The 14886-nt window shown below is 34.4% G+C and overlaps 2 protein-coding genes across 5 annotated transcripts in view; both read left to right on the top strand.

Moving 5' to 3' along the window:
• The window catches only part of rttn (rotatin), a 51618-nt gene extending 48856 nt beyond the window's left edge, over positions 1-2762 (top strand). For all 3 annotated transcript variants that reach the window (XM_041244438.1, XM_041244437.1, XM_041244436.1), the window contains 3 exons: positions 283-386; positions 1934-2003; positions 2313-2762. In XM_041244438.1, coding sequence (XP_041100372.1) covers positions 283-386; positions 1934-2003; positions 2313-2395 — 257 coding nt within the window. In that variant the 3' untranslated portion in view covers positions 2396-2762. The remainder of the gene's footprint in view (positions 1-282; positions 387-1933; positions 2004-2312) is intronic.
• Positions 2763-5494: 2732 nt separating this feature from the next.
• Positions 5495-14705, top strand: LOC121312723 (CD226 antigen-like). Of its 2 annotated transcripts, none has more exons than XM_041244435.1 (6): positions 5495-5835; positions 8920-9246; positions 10888-11226; positions 12170-12278; positions 12704-12793; positions 12903-12994. In XM_041244435.1, exons 1-6 carry the CDS (start codon positions 5790-5792, stop codon positions 12907-12909), a joined length of 918 nt encoding a protein of 305 aa, XP_041100369.1. In that variant the 5' UTR covers positions 5495-5789; the 3' UTR covers positions 12910-12994. The 2 variants fall into 2 exon arrangements, with proteins under 2 accessions (XP_041100369.1, XP_041100368.1); XM_041244434.1 differs by having other exon boundaries at positions 5503-5835; positions 12704-12758; positions 12903-14705.
• The last annotated feature ends 181 nt before the right edge of the window (positions 14706-14886 follow it).

Here is a 14886-nt window from a genome sequence, read left to right as displayed (position 1 = left end):
TTAACAGATTTGCTTTGTTTGCCTTGAGGTTGTTTAATAAACATTAAAACATACAATAAAAAAGCTTTAATTAACTCCTCCAGTCGCAAAAAACACTTTAAATATGTTGCAAACTGTGCCTTATTTTTTCTATTTCTATACAGTGCTGTACATTGTTACTAATGAGGAGAGCAAACCATTTCAGTTTGTTTACTTGTGGTTAAAAATAAAATAAAATAAATTGTGGTAAATGTAATTCATGTTGAAAAATTCCTTTGTAATATCTTATAATTGTTCCCCTAGATAAAACTGTGGAAGTGCTGTCTGCATGTTTAGAAAGTAACTTTCCAGACGTACAAGCAATAGGAGCCTCTGCTCTTTGGGCTTTACTCCATAATTTTCAAAAGGTGAGTCTTGTATGTAATTTGTTATTGATAGTTGTGATATTAGTAATATTTATCCCTGCCACAAATTCAATACTAGTAACATGGCAAACTACACCAACACAACTGATATCCACTGTGCTGACTGGCAGATATATACCTTAATGTACACCCTGAGTCAGATACTCTTCACAGATTGTGCTGAGGTTTGTCCAGAATGTCTGTATTCGTAACTGAATAAACGCCAAGTAGAAAACATTGCTGGTAACCCTTTGTCAGTGATGCAATTTGAAATAGACATTGTTATTAAGATAACAGAAATCTGGGAGGATCTTTCTATTGGTATGCATATGTGGCTGTAGGTCATGGTGATCGACTTTTTCATGTGGCTTGTCGCTCTTATTTTCTATTCATAGCTGTGGCAGTGGGTGAATGACAATGACATTCTTGCTTTTGTCACATCTGTATTTTATAACAAGGGTTTTACGTCTCAGTTATTGCTGAGTTGTCAACTTTAGTTGACAGAGATAAAATCTGCATGTGAAACACTGAAGCTTCTCCTGAAGGTCAAGTAAGCTAAAATTCAAGATTGGTAAACCAAGAAGGTACAAATGATTCTTAAAATTTTTTAAACAAAAATCTTCTTAACTTTGCAGCACTGCTTTGGTGCAAGTGGGGTGCACTGTATTAAAAACAATGTAGCAAGTCATAATAACAAATTGATATACAGTATTTCATCGCATAACCGACTGCAGTGGGACCAGAGTAAGGGTGGATATGTAGTCGAATACATGGGGGTTTTAAATACACAGCTGTAACAATTACAATATTCACACAATTATTGTTTTGAGATTCAGCTTTTATTAGGCAGCTCCCCTAAATCCCTTGCTTAGAAAGATACAGGGTACCAGTGCTTGTGACAGGGTAGCCACCTGCCATGTGGATGTGTGTATTCTCTGCTGAGTGACAGGAAGGACGAGAACGAGACGGAGGTTGGAGTTGATACGACCCACAGGCGAACAGGATTTATTTTCATATCAACACACTGAACAGCTCAAGTGACACTACCAGCAGTGGTAGTGCACAATGCAGATACAACACAGTCTACAAAAACTTTGGTGGGATGTACAATCTCTGAACTGATCTTCTCTGTTCAGTAATAAACTAACATTGCTGAAGAGCTTGATCATGGCTGATATGTGACGGGTGGATACACAACGGATTACTGTATTGGATATTTCATGATCTCATAACATTTAAAAGATGCAATTACAGTAATCTGATTTGGACCCATTACAATCTTCTGTTGTCAAAGTGTGTTTTCACTTTTAAATAAGCTGCATTTGCTAACTGCAAAAACGACACAATAAATAACAAACAAGTTCTAAGATTAATTTAAAGTGTGACTTATCTGTGTGCTACAGGTTATGAAACTTTAGTTATTTTATTTTTCTTTCTCAAAAATGGTGTTCAAAGAGAATTTTGTTGGAAAGATCTTTTTAATGTTGTAATGTTAATGTTTATTGTCAATAAAATTATGCTGTTAAAACATGCAGTTTTTTTATTAACAGGCAAAAGTTACTTTGAAGAGCCCCACCATCAAAAGGAGAGTTGACGAGGCATTGACCTTGGCTAAAAAAGGTATCACTTTATTTATGTGTGCGATTGCTCGCAGGAAAGATACTGTTCTTAAATGTTTTCTTGGATAGATATTAAAGTTTTAGTTGTGCGTAATTTCAAGATCATTTTTAATTATTATGTTTTTATGAATTAAATAGATTGCTAATCATGAAACATGTGTAGACTATTAAAGGAGCCACCACCATAACCACAGTCTTAAGAATGTAAATGTAAATGGTCCCTACATACATTTTCATTAAAAGCAGTAAGTATGAATATGATGCAAAAGTGTAATGATATAGTTTTGTTTTTGTTTTGATTTCCTTATAGATTCAACAAGAACTGACGAGGACCCTATGATTTCCTATAAGCTAAAGTGCCTTGAAAACCTGACCCAGATTCTAAATAGTTAAAGACATTTAGAGTAAATTAGTAGATACTTGTTTGTAAATGGCTTGTACATTATTAAATTCCGTTTTTAATAAGACATTTTTCATCAGTATATTCCTCTTGTACTGAGAGACATGACTATCTCTTGCGAGCCTGGGAAATATTTTGCAATAGACTGGGTAAGTTGATTGTGTGCAAAAATTCAAACGCAATGTAAAAAAAAAAAAAAAAAATCCCACAAAATAATGCATTTCAAGCATCATCATGATGGAATGTGTATGTTTATTAAATATGTGTGTCAGTAATTAAGGCTACGATTTTGTCACAGAGTAAACGGAAATCGTGAGTTTGAATAAAGTCTGTGAAATCATTAAAATGGATGTAAAAACATATTTGATTATGCGCTTCCTTTATTCCCTGCAGCATGTCATGTACTGAAAATAGAAATTTGCGAGTATCTGTAATTTGTTTGGTTGTGTATGCATGCAGTATTTACGTGTAGCTCTGTAGGTCCGCGAATGAGATAGCTGGGGAAGCAAGCATGTAAATGGGTGACAGCTAAAATATTTTTGAAAATTGTGAGTGAGCTCTTTTCTGTAAGACAGAACAAATAATGCATCGGAGAACATAAGCTTATCGGACTTACACAGGCTTTCTTTACAGCATGCTGTTTCAGAATCGTGGAAAACTCAACTAGCTTTAGTTTAGTTTTTGCTGAATGAAGGATGCATCGTGTCGCAGCCCTTTTGATTGCACAAAGCGGTTGCAGTTGTTCATACTTTTAAATACAGACTGCATTTATGAAATTGTCTACATTGACATTTAAGTAAATGTGCTGAGTTTGTACATCTTAGACATTAGGTTTAAAAAAAAAATGAAAAGGGACGTGGGTACATCTGTCCTCTCAACAAAAGAGAACCTGAAATTAGAGATATTAATTAGAGATATTTTAGGTATTTTAGAATGACAGGTGAAAGGTTTGATCTGTTAAGGCTGTACGGCTTTCCAAAAAAAGACACGTGTTGCAAGATTACGTAATTCCTACTTGTCTCACAGAGTAGGAGACCCTTGACTCCAACCAGAAATTGTGTCGGAGTCTGAAGTATGTAGTGTAAATTTTGTACTGTATTTAAACTTGTCAGTAGCCAAAAGTAGTAGTTTTTATATTATTACTTTCGGTGTACTATTTAAAAGCCCTTGTGTGTGCTGATGTAGCTAAAACAACATTATTTTGTCGTACAGCATATTTCTCTGTAAAATATTCTTGAGTACAAGCAGTGAAGTCGTAGATCTTTTCCGTGAGAGTGAAGCAACAAAGCATCTGAGACGTTCTGACATACTGTTCTGAAAGGCACTGTCATGCACAGCGAGTAGCCTCAGTTGTTTTCTGTTTGTTCTTATTTATATATGAGACTCAAGGACAATACAGGATTATATGACAGTGATAGCTAAGCATTTTTACTCCATGTTCTTCAACTACATTAACCTATAGCCTACATAAACCTATATCCTACTATCATCAACCAGCGACATGTCTTGAATAGTGTTAATGTCTGACTGTACATCACGACACGTTAGGAGCCGATTTTATTTGTTATAGTAAAAATTGGTAACACGAATGTGTCGGGCAATAGGCAACAGTTACAGGATATGTGGTTTGTAAAATTTGGTTGGTGCGTTTGTGTATTGCTATATATGTGTCTTGTTGTTTTTTGGGCGGGCAAACAGTGTAGAACCTCATATTATCAACATGCATGGCCATAACAGTTGATTCTATTTATATGAAAAATTGGTATTATAGCTTTTTGGGTTCTTGCACAGAAATTAGACTGCAAGAGTGAGTAGATGAAGGCTCAAGCCGTTTTTATTTACAATACTTAAAATGAGCACAAAATAAAACCATAAAGTGAGGGGAAGGGGACTGGGAGTCAAATGAAAATAAATGATTTTATATTGCTAGTATTTGTTTCCTTTGATCCCTTTCCTCCTCTATCTCTCTGCACACACACCCTTGCTGTCTCCACTCCTGGTGTTTTCCTTGCACTCCCATATATGCCCTCTCTTCCCTTGTCCCTGTCTTTCACACCAAACCAGCACCCCTATTCTCCACACACACCCAATATGCAACCCCTGCATGCACACACACAACATGCAACCCCTGCATGCACGCACACAACATGCAAGCCCTGCATGCACGCACACAATATGCAACCCCTACATGCAGCCATCTCTCCATTCCCAGCCTTCCATGTTTTATTTTTTTTTTTTTTGTTGTTGCTGTGGTTTTTTTTTTTTTTTTTTTTTTTCACAGAGACGCCGAAGTGGGCGGCGTCAGAACCAGGAAAGGTAATGGAATATACAAAAACACAACATGCAACCCCTGCACCCCTGCATACACCCACCCACCATGCAACCCCTTGCGCACACACACACACACACAAACACCATGCAACCCCTTGCACACACACACCAACCATGCAACCCTTTGCACACATACACCCACCATGGTGTGGCTGACATTATTTTACAAGATCTATGTACTATATATGTATGAGCAAGTAAAATGGTTTAAATTATGGTTAAATATTAAAAAAAAAAATACATCAACTTTCATCACAGACATCATCAACAGGAAAAATAAGTGGTCTGAGCTACCCACTGCACAGGAAATTCATACAAATTAATTTTAGCACAAAAAGTAAAAAAATAATAATAATTTGTAATCACTGGAACCCTTTCAGCGTTCTCATAAAAAAAAAAAAAAAAAAAAATAGAAATCACAGAAATGTACTAATAGTTTTTTGTAATATTTTCATTTTTATTCGCATACAGTGTTATATGTGTATATGGCAATTGTTTTAAATACTGTATTTTATATAAATCATAAAATCCTTGTATGAATGAATGTGTTTTTTAATAAATTAGCATCTATTGGGCCATTTTGATAAAGCATTCACCTGAAGCATTCAGTATTAGCTTTGTACACTTTGTAGTTTGCAAAGCTAATATTGAATGCTTCAGGTGAATGCTTTATCAAAATGGCCCAATAGATGCTAATTAGCTTTGTATTTACTGTGAGCTTTTTGATTGACCTATTTTAGCATCAAAGTTTTGTATTCCTTCTATAAAAAAAGGTAAACTCACATTTGAATGTGATCCACTGTCTTAAAACAAGTGATCAAGGTCAGGAGAACAATACATAAGAAACGAAATTGCTTTTTTTCTTGGGACTTACCTTTTGATTACAGTTTTGTTTTTGATCTTGTGTAATCCAGCTCTGATGTACAGTTCCTTGTACTGCATGCCCTGTTCTGTTTAGCCTGCATAATATACTGGAACAGGAAGCTCTGGTTAGTACCTAACCATTCAACTGAAGTATTCACACCTACTGAATAAAGAACAACGGAGGCTGCAATAATGGATTATCTGTTGCTGGTTATGATTCTTTTCCGTTTACACAAAGGTAAGCGTTTAAATTCCTTGATCCTGGATTTAGTTTTTTAAGCTGAAATGATGTGGAAAACAAATGGAAAATTGTGGTTCTAATTGTAATGATCTACAAAGCATGTGACTTGTAGAGTTCTTACCGAAAGTAATTAGTAAAATGCAGTTACTTCAGTATAAACTATAGGAGAAAAACGTGTAATGGACCTGGTCCAAATAATTAAGCATGGTATTTTAAAATGGGTCCCAAAAGCATAGTATGGATTATGATATTGGGGTTTATAGTCCCTTTTTTAAAATTATATTTTCACTAATTTTACCATTTTTACTATATACTCCGATATAATTCTAAAGTAGTTTCTATTTCAGATTAAATACAGCATGGACTGTTTAACAGCCAAACTGACCTACTTTGATACAGGGCTAACACTACAGTAGGTGAGTCCCCATGAGATGATGGTTTTATAGGTAATTTTTGAGAACTTTTTTTGCTTCAGATTTACATCATGTACGTGGCATCATAGAACTACATTTACAGGTTTTCAAAATCATAAGCATCAGCCTTGTGGGTTGCATAATGTAAATACGTGTAGTTCATCTGGTGCTGCGTGTGACACTTTCAGCATACAGTCTGCGCTTGAAAAGTATGTAGACAGTCGAGGAAGTGTCCAAAAGTGATAGTGAAGGAACAGAACATCTTATTTCTGAGTGAAAGTGTAATTCTAAGATGACAACAAACAACTTAAATGTTAAACAATTCTCACCCCCTTTTATTGGAACTGCTGGTGTAGTTTTCATGGTCTTGTCCAAACATTGCAACAAGGAATAGCCCATGCTTTTTGTATTTTTTTTTTTTTTTTTAAATGTGTTATTTGGTATTTTTTTTTTTAAATTAAAATGTATAATCCTTGGCTTAGTTAAAACAAGTTATTGTCTCTTCAAATTAACATTCTTTGAAATCTCTCAACTGCAATATGTTTGTTTTATTTATAAATAGTAAGCCATCATTTATTATGTCTAATCTTTTTTTATTCCCTTTTCTCTGTTTAACAATTTTGCACATTCAGCAGTCTTTCTCCATTTATCACATGGGATATTTATTTGTTGTCCCTGTTGCACTGGCACTACAGATCAGGCTAGGGTAGTGATACTCTGTTCTGGTCTTTGTGTGCCTCAGCAACTGAGGACCTCACTGAAAGACCTGGAGCTCATTTCTATAGCGTGAATGCGTAAGTGCAAATACGAATGGTCTTACGACACGTTATCACCTCCATTTTGGAACATTTGCAATGCGTTTCTATATTCCATTCGAGTCAAACTTGTTTTCTGATTGAAATACGAAAGTTAGACTTGTAAATGCCTCGCTCATTCTTTATGGGAAAATAAATGGAATTGACAAAATGGGGAAAATGTACTGTGAAAGATATTGGAAATCAAATTGCTTACTTATCGATTAAATACACTTAAAAACTACTGCAATAACCATAATTAATTTGTTATTAATAGTGTTTTAATTAAATTATACCAAATTTTTATTTACAATGAAGGGAACTGTGTTGCCCAAATACTTATAACGAAAACTTGTATTATGTTCCCATCATTGTAAATAAAAACATGATTTGGTATAATTTAATTAAAATGCTATTAATAATAAAATTAATCATGATTATAGCAGCAGTTTTTAACTATTCTATAAATATTTTCGTCTAATAGTTAAAAAGTACAATTCTTATGGTGCTATCAGGGCTTGTTTTCAAAAGATATCAGCACTGGCATATACAAACCAACAATGGAATACTTTGTGTGTGTGTGTGTGTTTTATAGCAAGAAAATACATGCATGTCTGTGTCTAATTATGAACGCAGTGAACTCATTAGTTGCTGACTTTGAGACTTGTGAGTGGGTATAACTAGGGCTCAGAAAATCCACATATCAAGAATTTCACGGAAATCGTGTATTTGATTGCCTACCGTGGAAAATACGCATTTTACTTTCCTTACAGTATTTTACATTACTCTTCAACTCCCCTGTTCATTTTGTAGTTTTATCAAGTAGAAGCAGCGCCACAGTGGGTGTGTTAAGTAACTGAGCGGCTCTGAGCGAGAATTGTTCTGCTCACTCAGATCAGTTTAGAGGGAGCGAAACTGAGCATGCCGTTAAGTGTGTTCTTTCACCGAGCTGCTCTGAGTAGCTCAATTACTATCTGTACACTGTTTAGCATCAATGCTGTGCATTTGGTTACCATGGCTAAAGGGCCAAATAGATTCCTCATACTGTACAATGACTTTTCTACATACTGCTAGTTTTGTCGTTTCAGCTGCAGTTAACGTTTCTCCTGTGTTACATATTTTGGGATTAGAGGCAGCAAAATAGTCTATGGGAATTACAAGGTCATTTTAATGTGTCAACATAAGTTTTAAAGGTTTACGAAACTCGAAAATATTTCTGAAATTGCCATTCAAGGTTGTTTTTAAAAATCTGTTTGGTCTGCTTGTTACTTTTTTCCAGCCAACACAGATAATTGTATATAGCACCTTTCACAGTAGGCCTCCATCACAAAGCGTTTTACAGAGGTAGGTTGTGACCTGTGCATTACATAGCATCACTTACAATAGGACGTTGGTTTAATGGATCATCTGCAGGATGGAGCACAGGAGGTTAAGTGACTTGCTCAGGGTCAAACAGCAAGTCAGTCAGTGGCAAAGGTGGGATTTGAACCGGTGACCTTCGGGTTACAAGCCCTGGACTTTAACCACTGGACCACACTGCCTCCTTGTTATATTTTTAAAGATTGTTTCAAAATCGATAAAGAGAATGAAGAGTTGATTCAGTAGCTGGGCTAGATGTTAAAATGTTTCAGCCTTGGATTTTTGGTGATGTTCTTGATGCAGTAGAATATAAATAGAAAATGTGTGTTCTAGTTTATATATATATATATATATATATATATATATATATATATATATATATATATATATATATATATATATATATATATAAATAAAGTGGTGATTTTGTGACACATATCTTTCCTCGTTATATACATACTGTAAGTACCACATCATCATATGAATTTGCTCAGATTGTTGTTTCTGTGCTTCAGGTGCAACATTGACAGCAGACACAACTGTAAAATTGGAGCAAAACCTAACACTGAAATGCGAGTGTCCTTGGTCAGGTAATCTGAGCCAGATTAGCTGGGAAAGAAAGTCAGATGCTAAAAAAGAACTGGTTGCTGTTTACCATAAACAACATGGCTTGAAATTATTCAACAATTACGAAAGAAGAATTGTGTTCCTCAATTCATCGTCAATGGATGGGAGCATCACTATCATAAATGCCTCAGCTGAAGATCTAGGTCTTTATCTATGCTCCATACAAACATTTCCAAAAGGATCATGGACAAAACTTTTCCTGGTGGAGAATTCAGGTAAGACCTTTTCAGTAGACATTTAAAATCCCTAGTTGATAAATCAGTAGCAAAACCAACGAGTCCCTGTTGAGGAAAAAATTATTTTGGAAACACGGATCCAAAACAGATAGAGGAAGGATTCAAACTCAGAACTATTTAAAACAAAACAAGTACTGTACTTTCTCAGTGATTTAAGTCTTATTGAAGGTCTTAATTGAACCTAAATGTTCTATCGAATGTGGCACTTTATACGTAAAACATATACTTTATAACGTAATTCAATTCCAAATTCAATTGTGTCAAATATAACACTATATATATATATATATATATATATATATATATATATATATATATATATATATATATATATATATAGGCATGCGTGCATTTATTATATGCTTGCTTGCATTTATTATAAAGCATTATATTGATGACCTGTTTATTGTTAGAGGATTAAAACATGAATGGTTAATGTAACAGGCCAGAGGCTGGATGCAAACTGGCGTCTAAACAGGCTTGTTTGCTTCCCTTAAAGATTCTCCACACTCCTGTCCTAACACATTCAATTAACACTAATTAATATATGATTTCATAACATCTTCTACACAAGTTATATTTTAAGCAACCAGTTGGCTTGCCATTTACAGGCTGTTGACAACTTTTCATTATATACCAAGCAACATTGTTAATGCGAGAGGGCATTGACATTGTAAATAGTTCAAAGTGTAGCTCAGTTTTAAAATAACGGAACAGAAAGTGATTCTGACTCTGTGTCTGTTCTTTAATTTTTTATCTTCTCGTTTTTCCTTGTTTTAAGGTACTTTTTTTTTTTAGTTTTGGCTACATATTTTTTTTTTTTTTTATCACATCTTATTGTTTTATTCGTAATATTAATATTTTCTTTATAAATACCCGATAGTATTTTTCCAATATAGTTTAATTTGATCTGACAAGTAAAACCAGCAGAGCAAAAGCTGACAGCCCAGTTCATGATGGACAGAATTACTCAACTTTCAAATAGCTCTCTCTCTGTTTCACTTAAGCACCATTTTATTTTCTCTTTGTTTTCTTTTAAAATCTCATATAAATACAATTAGATTACAAACCCCTCCCCAGGTACAAAATATTCAGTTGGTAACTGTATAGTGTGGGTATGAATAAGCAGAACACTGACAATGTGTTTTATTTTATCTTAATTGGACATTTAGTTTCTGATTCTGTGGATTTAGAATTAGCTTAGTGCAACAGTACACTGATTTTGCAGGAGAGACAGGGCAAATACTCCATAATCTGTTTCCAAAAATGAATATACTGCAGATTAATCTGTGTTAAAAAAACAAGAAATAACAAGATACATAGATAAAATAATTATGTCTTCAATAGTTAAGTAGTTGAAGCAGAATTGCAGTAAAACATCAAAATAGAAATCTAAATATATTTATTGAATCTAATAATTTGCTACTGTTTTTTACCTTAACTGTATGATGGGTTTTACACCTGACAATATGCAGGATTTAAATGCATGGTCTTAAAAGCAACTATTGTATTATTCAGATAGCTTTACACTTTGAAGTGATTTGCTTTCCTTTGCTAGACAATTCAGTGTTTTGAGGAGCGGGCAGGTCAAAATGAACCCCTGAATTACTTTATTTCCAGATGGATTTGGTAACAGAAAGCCTGATTCTGAGGAGTTAGTAGAGAAAGGTCATCATTTCATGCTAAGATGCCACTATGTTCTGAATGGAACTGTTTACCACTTGACCTTTGAAAGGATTGGAGAGAAACATAAAGACACTATAGCTCTCTGCAGTTTCTCTGATGAAAAAATCATTGGACCCGATTATATAGAGCGGACACTGGTAAACTGCAGCAGAGCACTAAGTATCAACCTGCTGTTGATGAATATAACCATTAACGACGAAGGGGTTTACCAGTGTCACTTCAGCACTGACCAGGGAAACCACACAACAACTATATCTTTGAGTGTGAGAAAAGGTAAGAATACACTGTAGATGAAGTGTGAACATCAAGGCGTTAAGATTGAATCTCTAGAGTGAGTCAGACACTTTGTCACTCAGTCTGTCTTCCATTCCACATGTAGACATAGATATGATGCAGTCTTGCTCTGGGGAGGAAATATAAACCAGACGCTAGAATTCAGCAAATGCATTATATCTATCTGTCTATGGGGTTATGTGGGACAAAAGTCAGTATATGGCATGATTGGAACCAATATAAAAGTGAAAGAAATTGATTGAAAGCTGTATTTATGTTGCCCATTTAGTGCAAGTGAATATATAATATATATATATATATATATATATATATATATATATATATATATATATATATAATATATATTACAAAAATATTTATTTGCACAAAATGGTCTAGAAATGCAGTTTCTCTTTAAACAAAGTTAATTACACTGGCAAATTAAATAAAATGATTTGTCTTTCAACTACTCCAAGGTTATGTATTTGAGTGGAATTAGTTATTCACATGCAAAAATAATAAACAGTATGTGCAGTTCCAGTAAGTTAATTGGCATAAGGCAGTTTTGCATTTTATAGATAAGATACAGTCATCATTTATTGCATTTGTATAAGGTCCACATATGCAGCTGTGATGCCTTTTGAACACTGTAGATCGGCATATGAATCTCAGCTGTGCCAGTAAAATCTTTCAGTTTAATCTACTGTCTAAAACTTCAGGATGGGCTAAAAATTGTGCAACATAGGAATTGTTGTTTTATTGCATCGAATGTCAAGTTGTTATGCTTGTTTTGACATGAGCGATTAACATTTTTTAAAGTATAACCTAAAAAAATCACTAAGTTAAGCATTTTTTGGCCAACCCTGTATTTGCATTTCTTACTGTTAAAGAATACAATCCAGATACCTACTTATATATTTGCGTTGTCTCGTTATTATTGCAGAAATAAATGAGTCTATGAAAATAATACTCATCTATGTTGGAGCTGGAGCTGGTGGGCTGGTTGTTTTAGCAGTGATCATCATCGCTACAGTGGTGGTATGTCAGAAAAGGCAAGTCACAGCACATCGCATTAAAATGTATTAATATTTAAAAAACTATTTCACATAGTATAAAAGCAAAAACTTATTTATGGACTGGTTTATTTAAAAACATTTTTTTATTTCATCATATTTGTATTTTTTTTTTAAATTTCGCTTGACATATTTTATTAAGTGCAACTGAATCTCAAATAAATTCAATAAAAGAAAGCCAACTAACAGATTCAGAGTTTAAGCGAAGGTAACATGAGGAGGCAGATGACTAATAAAGCTAAAGAATAGGCTTTCATTCCCTTTCCAATAGTAGTCTTACCCTCTCACTGCTGGACGTCTTATGAGGAATAGAGAAAAGCCTGTCATGGACAATAAGATGTTAAAATGCAATTCATAACTAGATACAAATAACAACCTGAAATATTATATTTATTTTCTTGCAGGAGACAAAGGAAAAGAATGAGAAATAGAGCCAAACTAGATGTTCCAAAAAGACGGGTAAACATATTTTGTACCTCTGGTACTATTGTGTAGTTGAGTATCAATCCATGGCTACAAGTATACAAATTACATTAATACATGTTTAAAGAGTAATAATGATGAACACTTCATTTACATGTGTTATTCATATTCTTCTTTCAGCACATAAACAACTACGAACATGCAGCTGTCTATGACAGAATGACAAAACCCCCAAGTTGTCAAAACAAAGAGGACATTTATGTAAATTTTCCGAAACCTCCACGCCAGACAAAGAAGAAAACATGAGTTTGCTGACTGACTTTTTACACAGTGTATAAAACACACCCATCATGCCTCTTTGCGGGTTGTATTGAACTGTCTAGTGGATTGCTTTCGTTCGTAAGAGGTTTTGTATGTTTATTTGTGGACAAAACATTCCTCTAACCATATTTGTGTATACTAAATAAAAAGCAAGAGATCTCTTAACCTGGCATATGTCAGCAGGATGTAGTAAAACACCAATACAGTACTTATTAAGAAAACGTGTTAAACAGCATTTGAGCTAATTAGTCTGTATTTACCCTTGTACATTTTACCAGTTTACCACTGTACATTTCTGCACTAATTCTGCAGTTTCCCCATTCTTTTCCAATGGTTATACTATCCATTTATCATAGTCTATTATAGTTTGCCTTGTTTCTTAATATGCTATACCATACCTGCCTGGGTTTACGATGTTTACCTAAGCTTTCTTTATTACACTTTTGTATTTTGATATTGGAAACTTTTATAATAGAAAGATGAAAAAAATCCACTTGTAGATTTCAGTTTTTATTCACTATTGCTTGGACAAGATAAAAGGGGTAGCCAGTGTGGTCCAGTCAGTGGGCATCCAACTCTGAGACAAAGTCTTAAAGATAGTGTTCTACTAATATGTATAACTCCCTTATACTGAGAATATCTCTTTTATATAAATTTAATGAGTCTAAATTGTTACAACATTGGATCACAGAATAGATTTTCTATCTTAAACATTAATAACATTAAAAATATCTTTATTTTTATATAGCACCTTTCATAGTGGACCACCGTCACAAAGCGCTTTACAGAGGTAGGCTCTGAACTGTGCATTATATGCAGAGTCACTTACAATAGGACATTCTTACTGAAAGATTAAAGTAATCCAGCTGAATTTAACAAATAACCACAGAACATTGAATGGTAGTTTAATTTTATTATTTTTTATTGCACTTAGCATATTATTTTGTATTGTAAATGATAAGTATATATACTGCATATATGTACACCCTAAGCGCTCCAGTTTGTTATAGTTTTTCCTACATAAAAAAAGTCACATTCCAGCACTTCTTTTATTCTCTAATATAATTAGGGGAGGCTTATCAGGAAGATAAATACGGGGTAAGAAATGGGAAACAGGCAGGGGCTCCTTCTCATCATGCAACAGTGAACCCTACTGGCCAGACACCAAGCTGATTCAGAGTGGATAAGAAGCAGGGCTGTTCTCCGGGATTGGCAGCCCACCCACCTCTGCTCTGTATTGCTTGGTGTAAAAGTGATTCTGGCTTTAGGCTTGTGACATCAGGGGACACTCGCATGCCCTCAGAACGTCAATGCTGTGTGGGGAACCGCTGCAGTGAGGAGAAAAAAACATAATTGGACATTCCGAAGAGGGGAGGGAGGTGGGAGATAAATACAAATAATAATTGGTCACTCTAAAAAAAAATGGATCAAGTGATCACAGATCAACATTGAATTCTAGCCCATAGACAATCCGGGCAGTCTGGTGTCTGTGCAAACTAACAGCATTAATACTATAAAGCAATATGGTTATGTTGTCGAAATTGCTATTTCGGGTTTGACACATGCACCCACAATGTCACATCCTAGACTTTTATTTAATGTGTTATGCCTAGATTTAATGTATTTGCATTGTTTTTGTACTGTTTGTATTTAATGTACTAGGCGCTGTATTTCACTCTATTTAATGTATTATGCATTGTTCCTCACTGTCTTGTAAAGCACTTTGTGATGGTGGTCCACTATGAAAGGTGCTGTATAAAATAAAGATTGATTGATTGATTGAACATGTAACTGCCAAAAGCATCCAAAACTAGCCTAGAGCATACAATATAAAAACCTCTCT

Source organism: Polyodon spathula, chromosome 3 (assembly GCF_017654505.1).
Source record: "Polyodon spathula isolate WHYD16114869_AA chromosome 3, ASM1765450v1, whole genome shotgun sequence".
Taxonomy (NCBI): Eukaryota; Metazoa; Chordata; class Actinopteri; order Acipenseriformes; family Polyodontidae; genus Polyodon; species Polyodon spathula.
The sequence above is the reverse complement of the archived record's forward strand: the minus strand, read 5'-3'. Positions and strand labels throughout refer to the sequence as shown.

Coding starts and splice junctions, on each gene's coding strand:
- LOC121312723 (XM_041244434.1), top strand. CDS start 5,790: ATGGATTATCTGTTGCTGGTTATGATTCTTTTCCGTTTACACAAAG. Junction 9,247..10,887: donor TTTCCTGGTGGAGAATTCAG/GTAAGACCTTTT, acceptor CTTTATTTCCAG/ATGGATTTGGTAACAGAAAG. Junction 11,227..12,169: donor ATCTTTGAGTGTGAGAAAAG/GTAAGAATACAC, acceptor TTATTATTGCAG/AAATAAATGAGTCTATGAAA.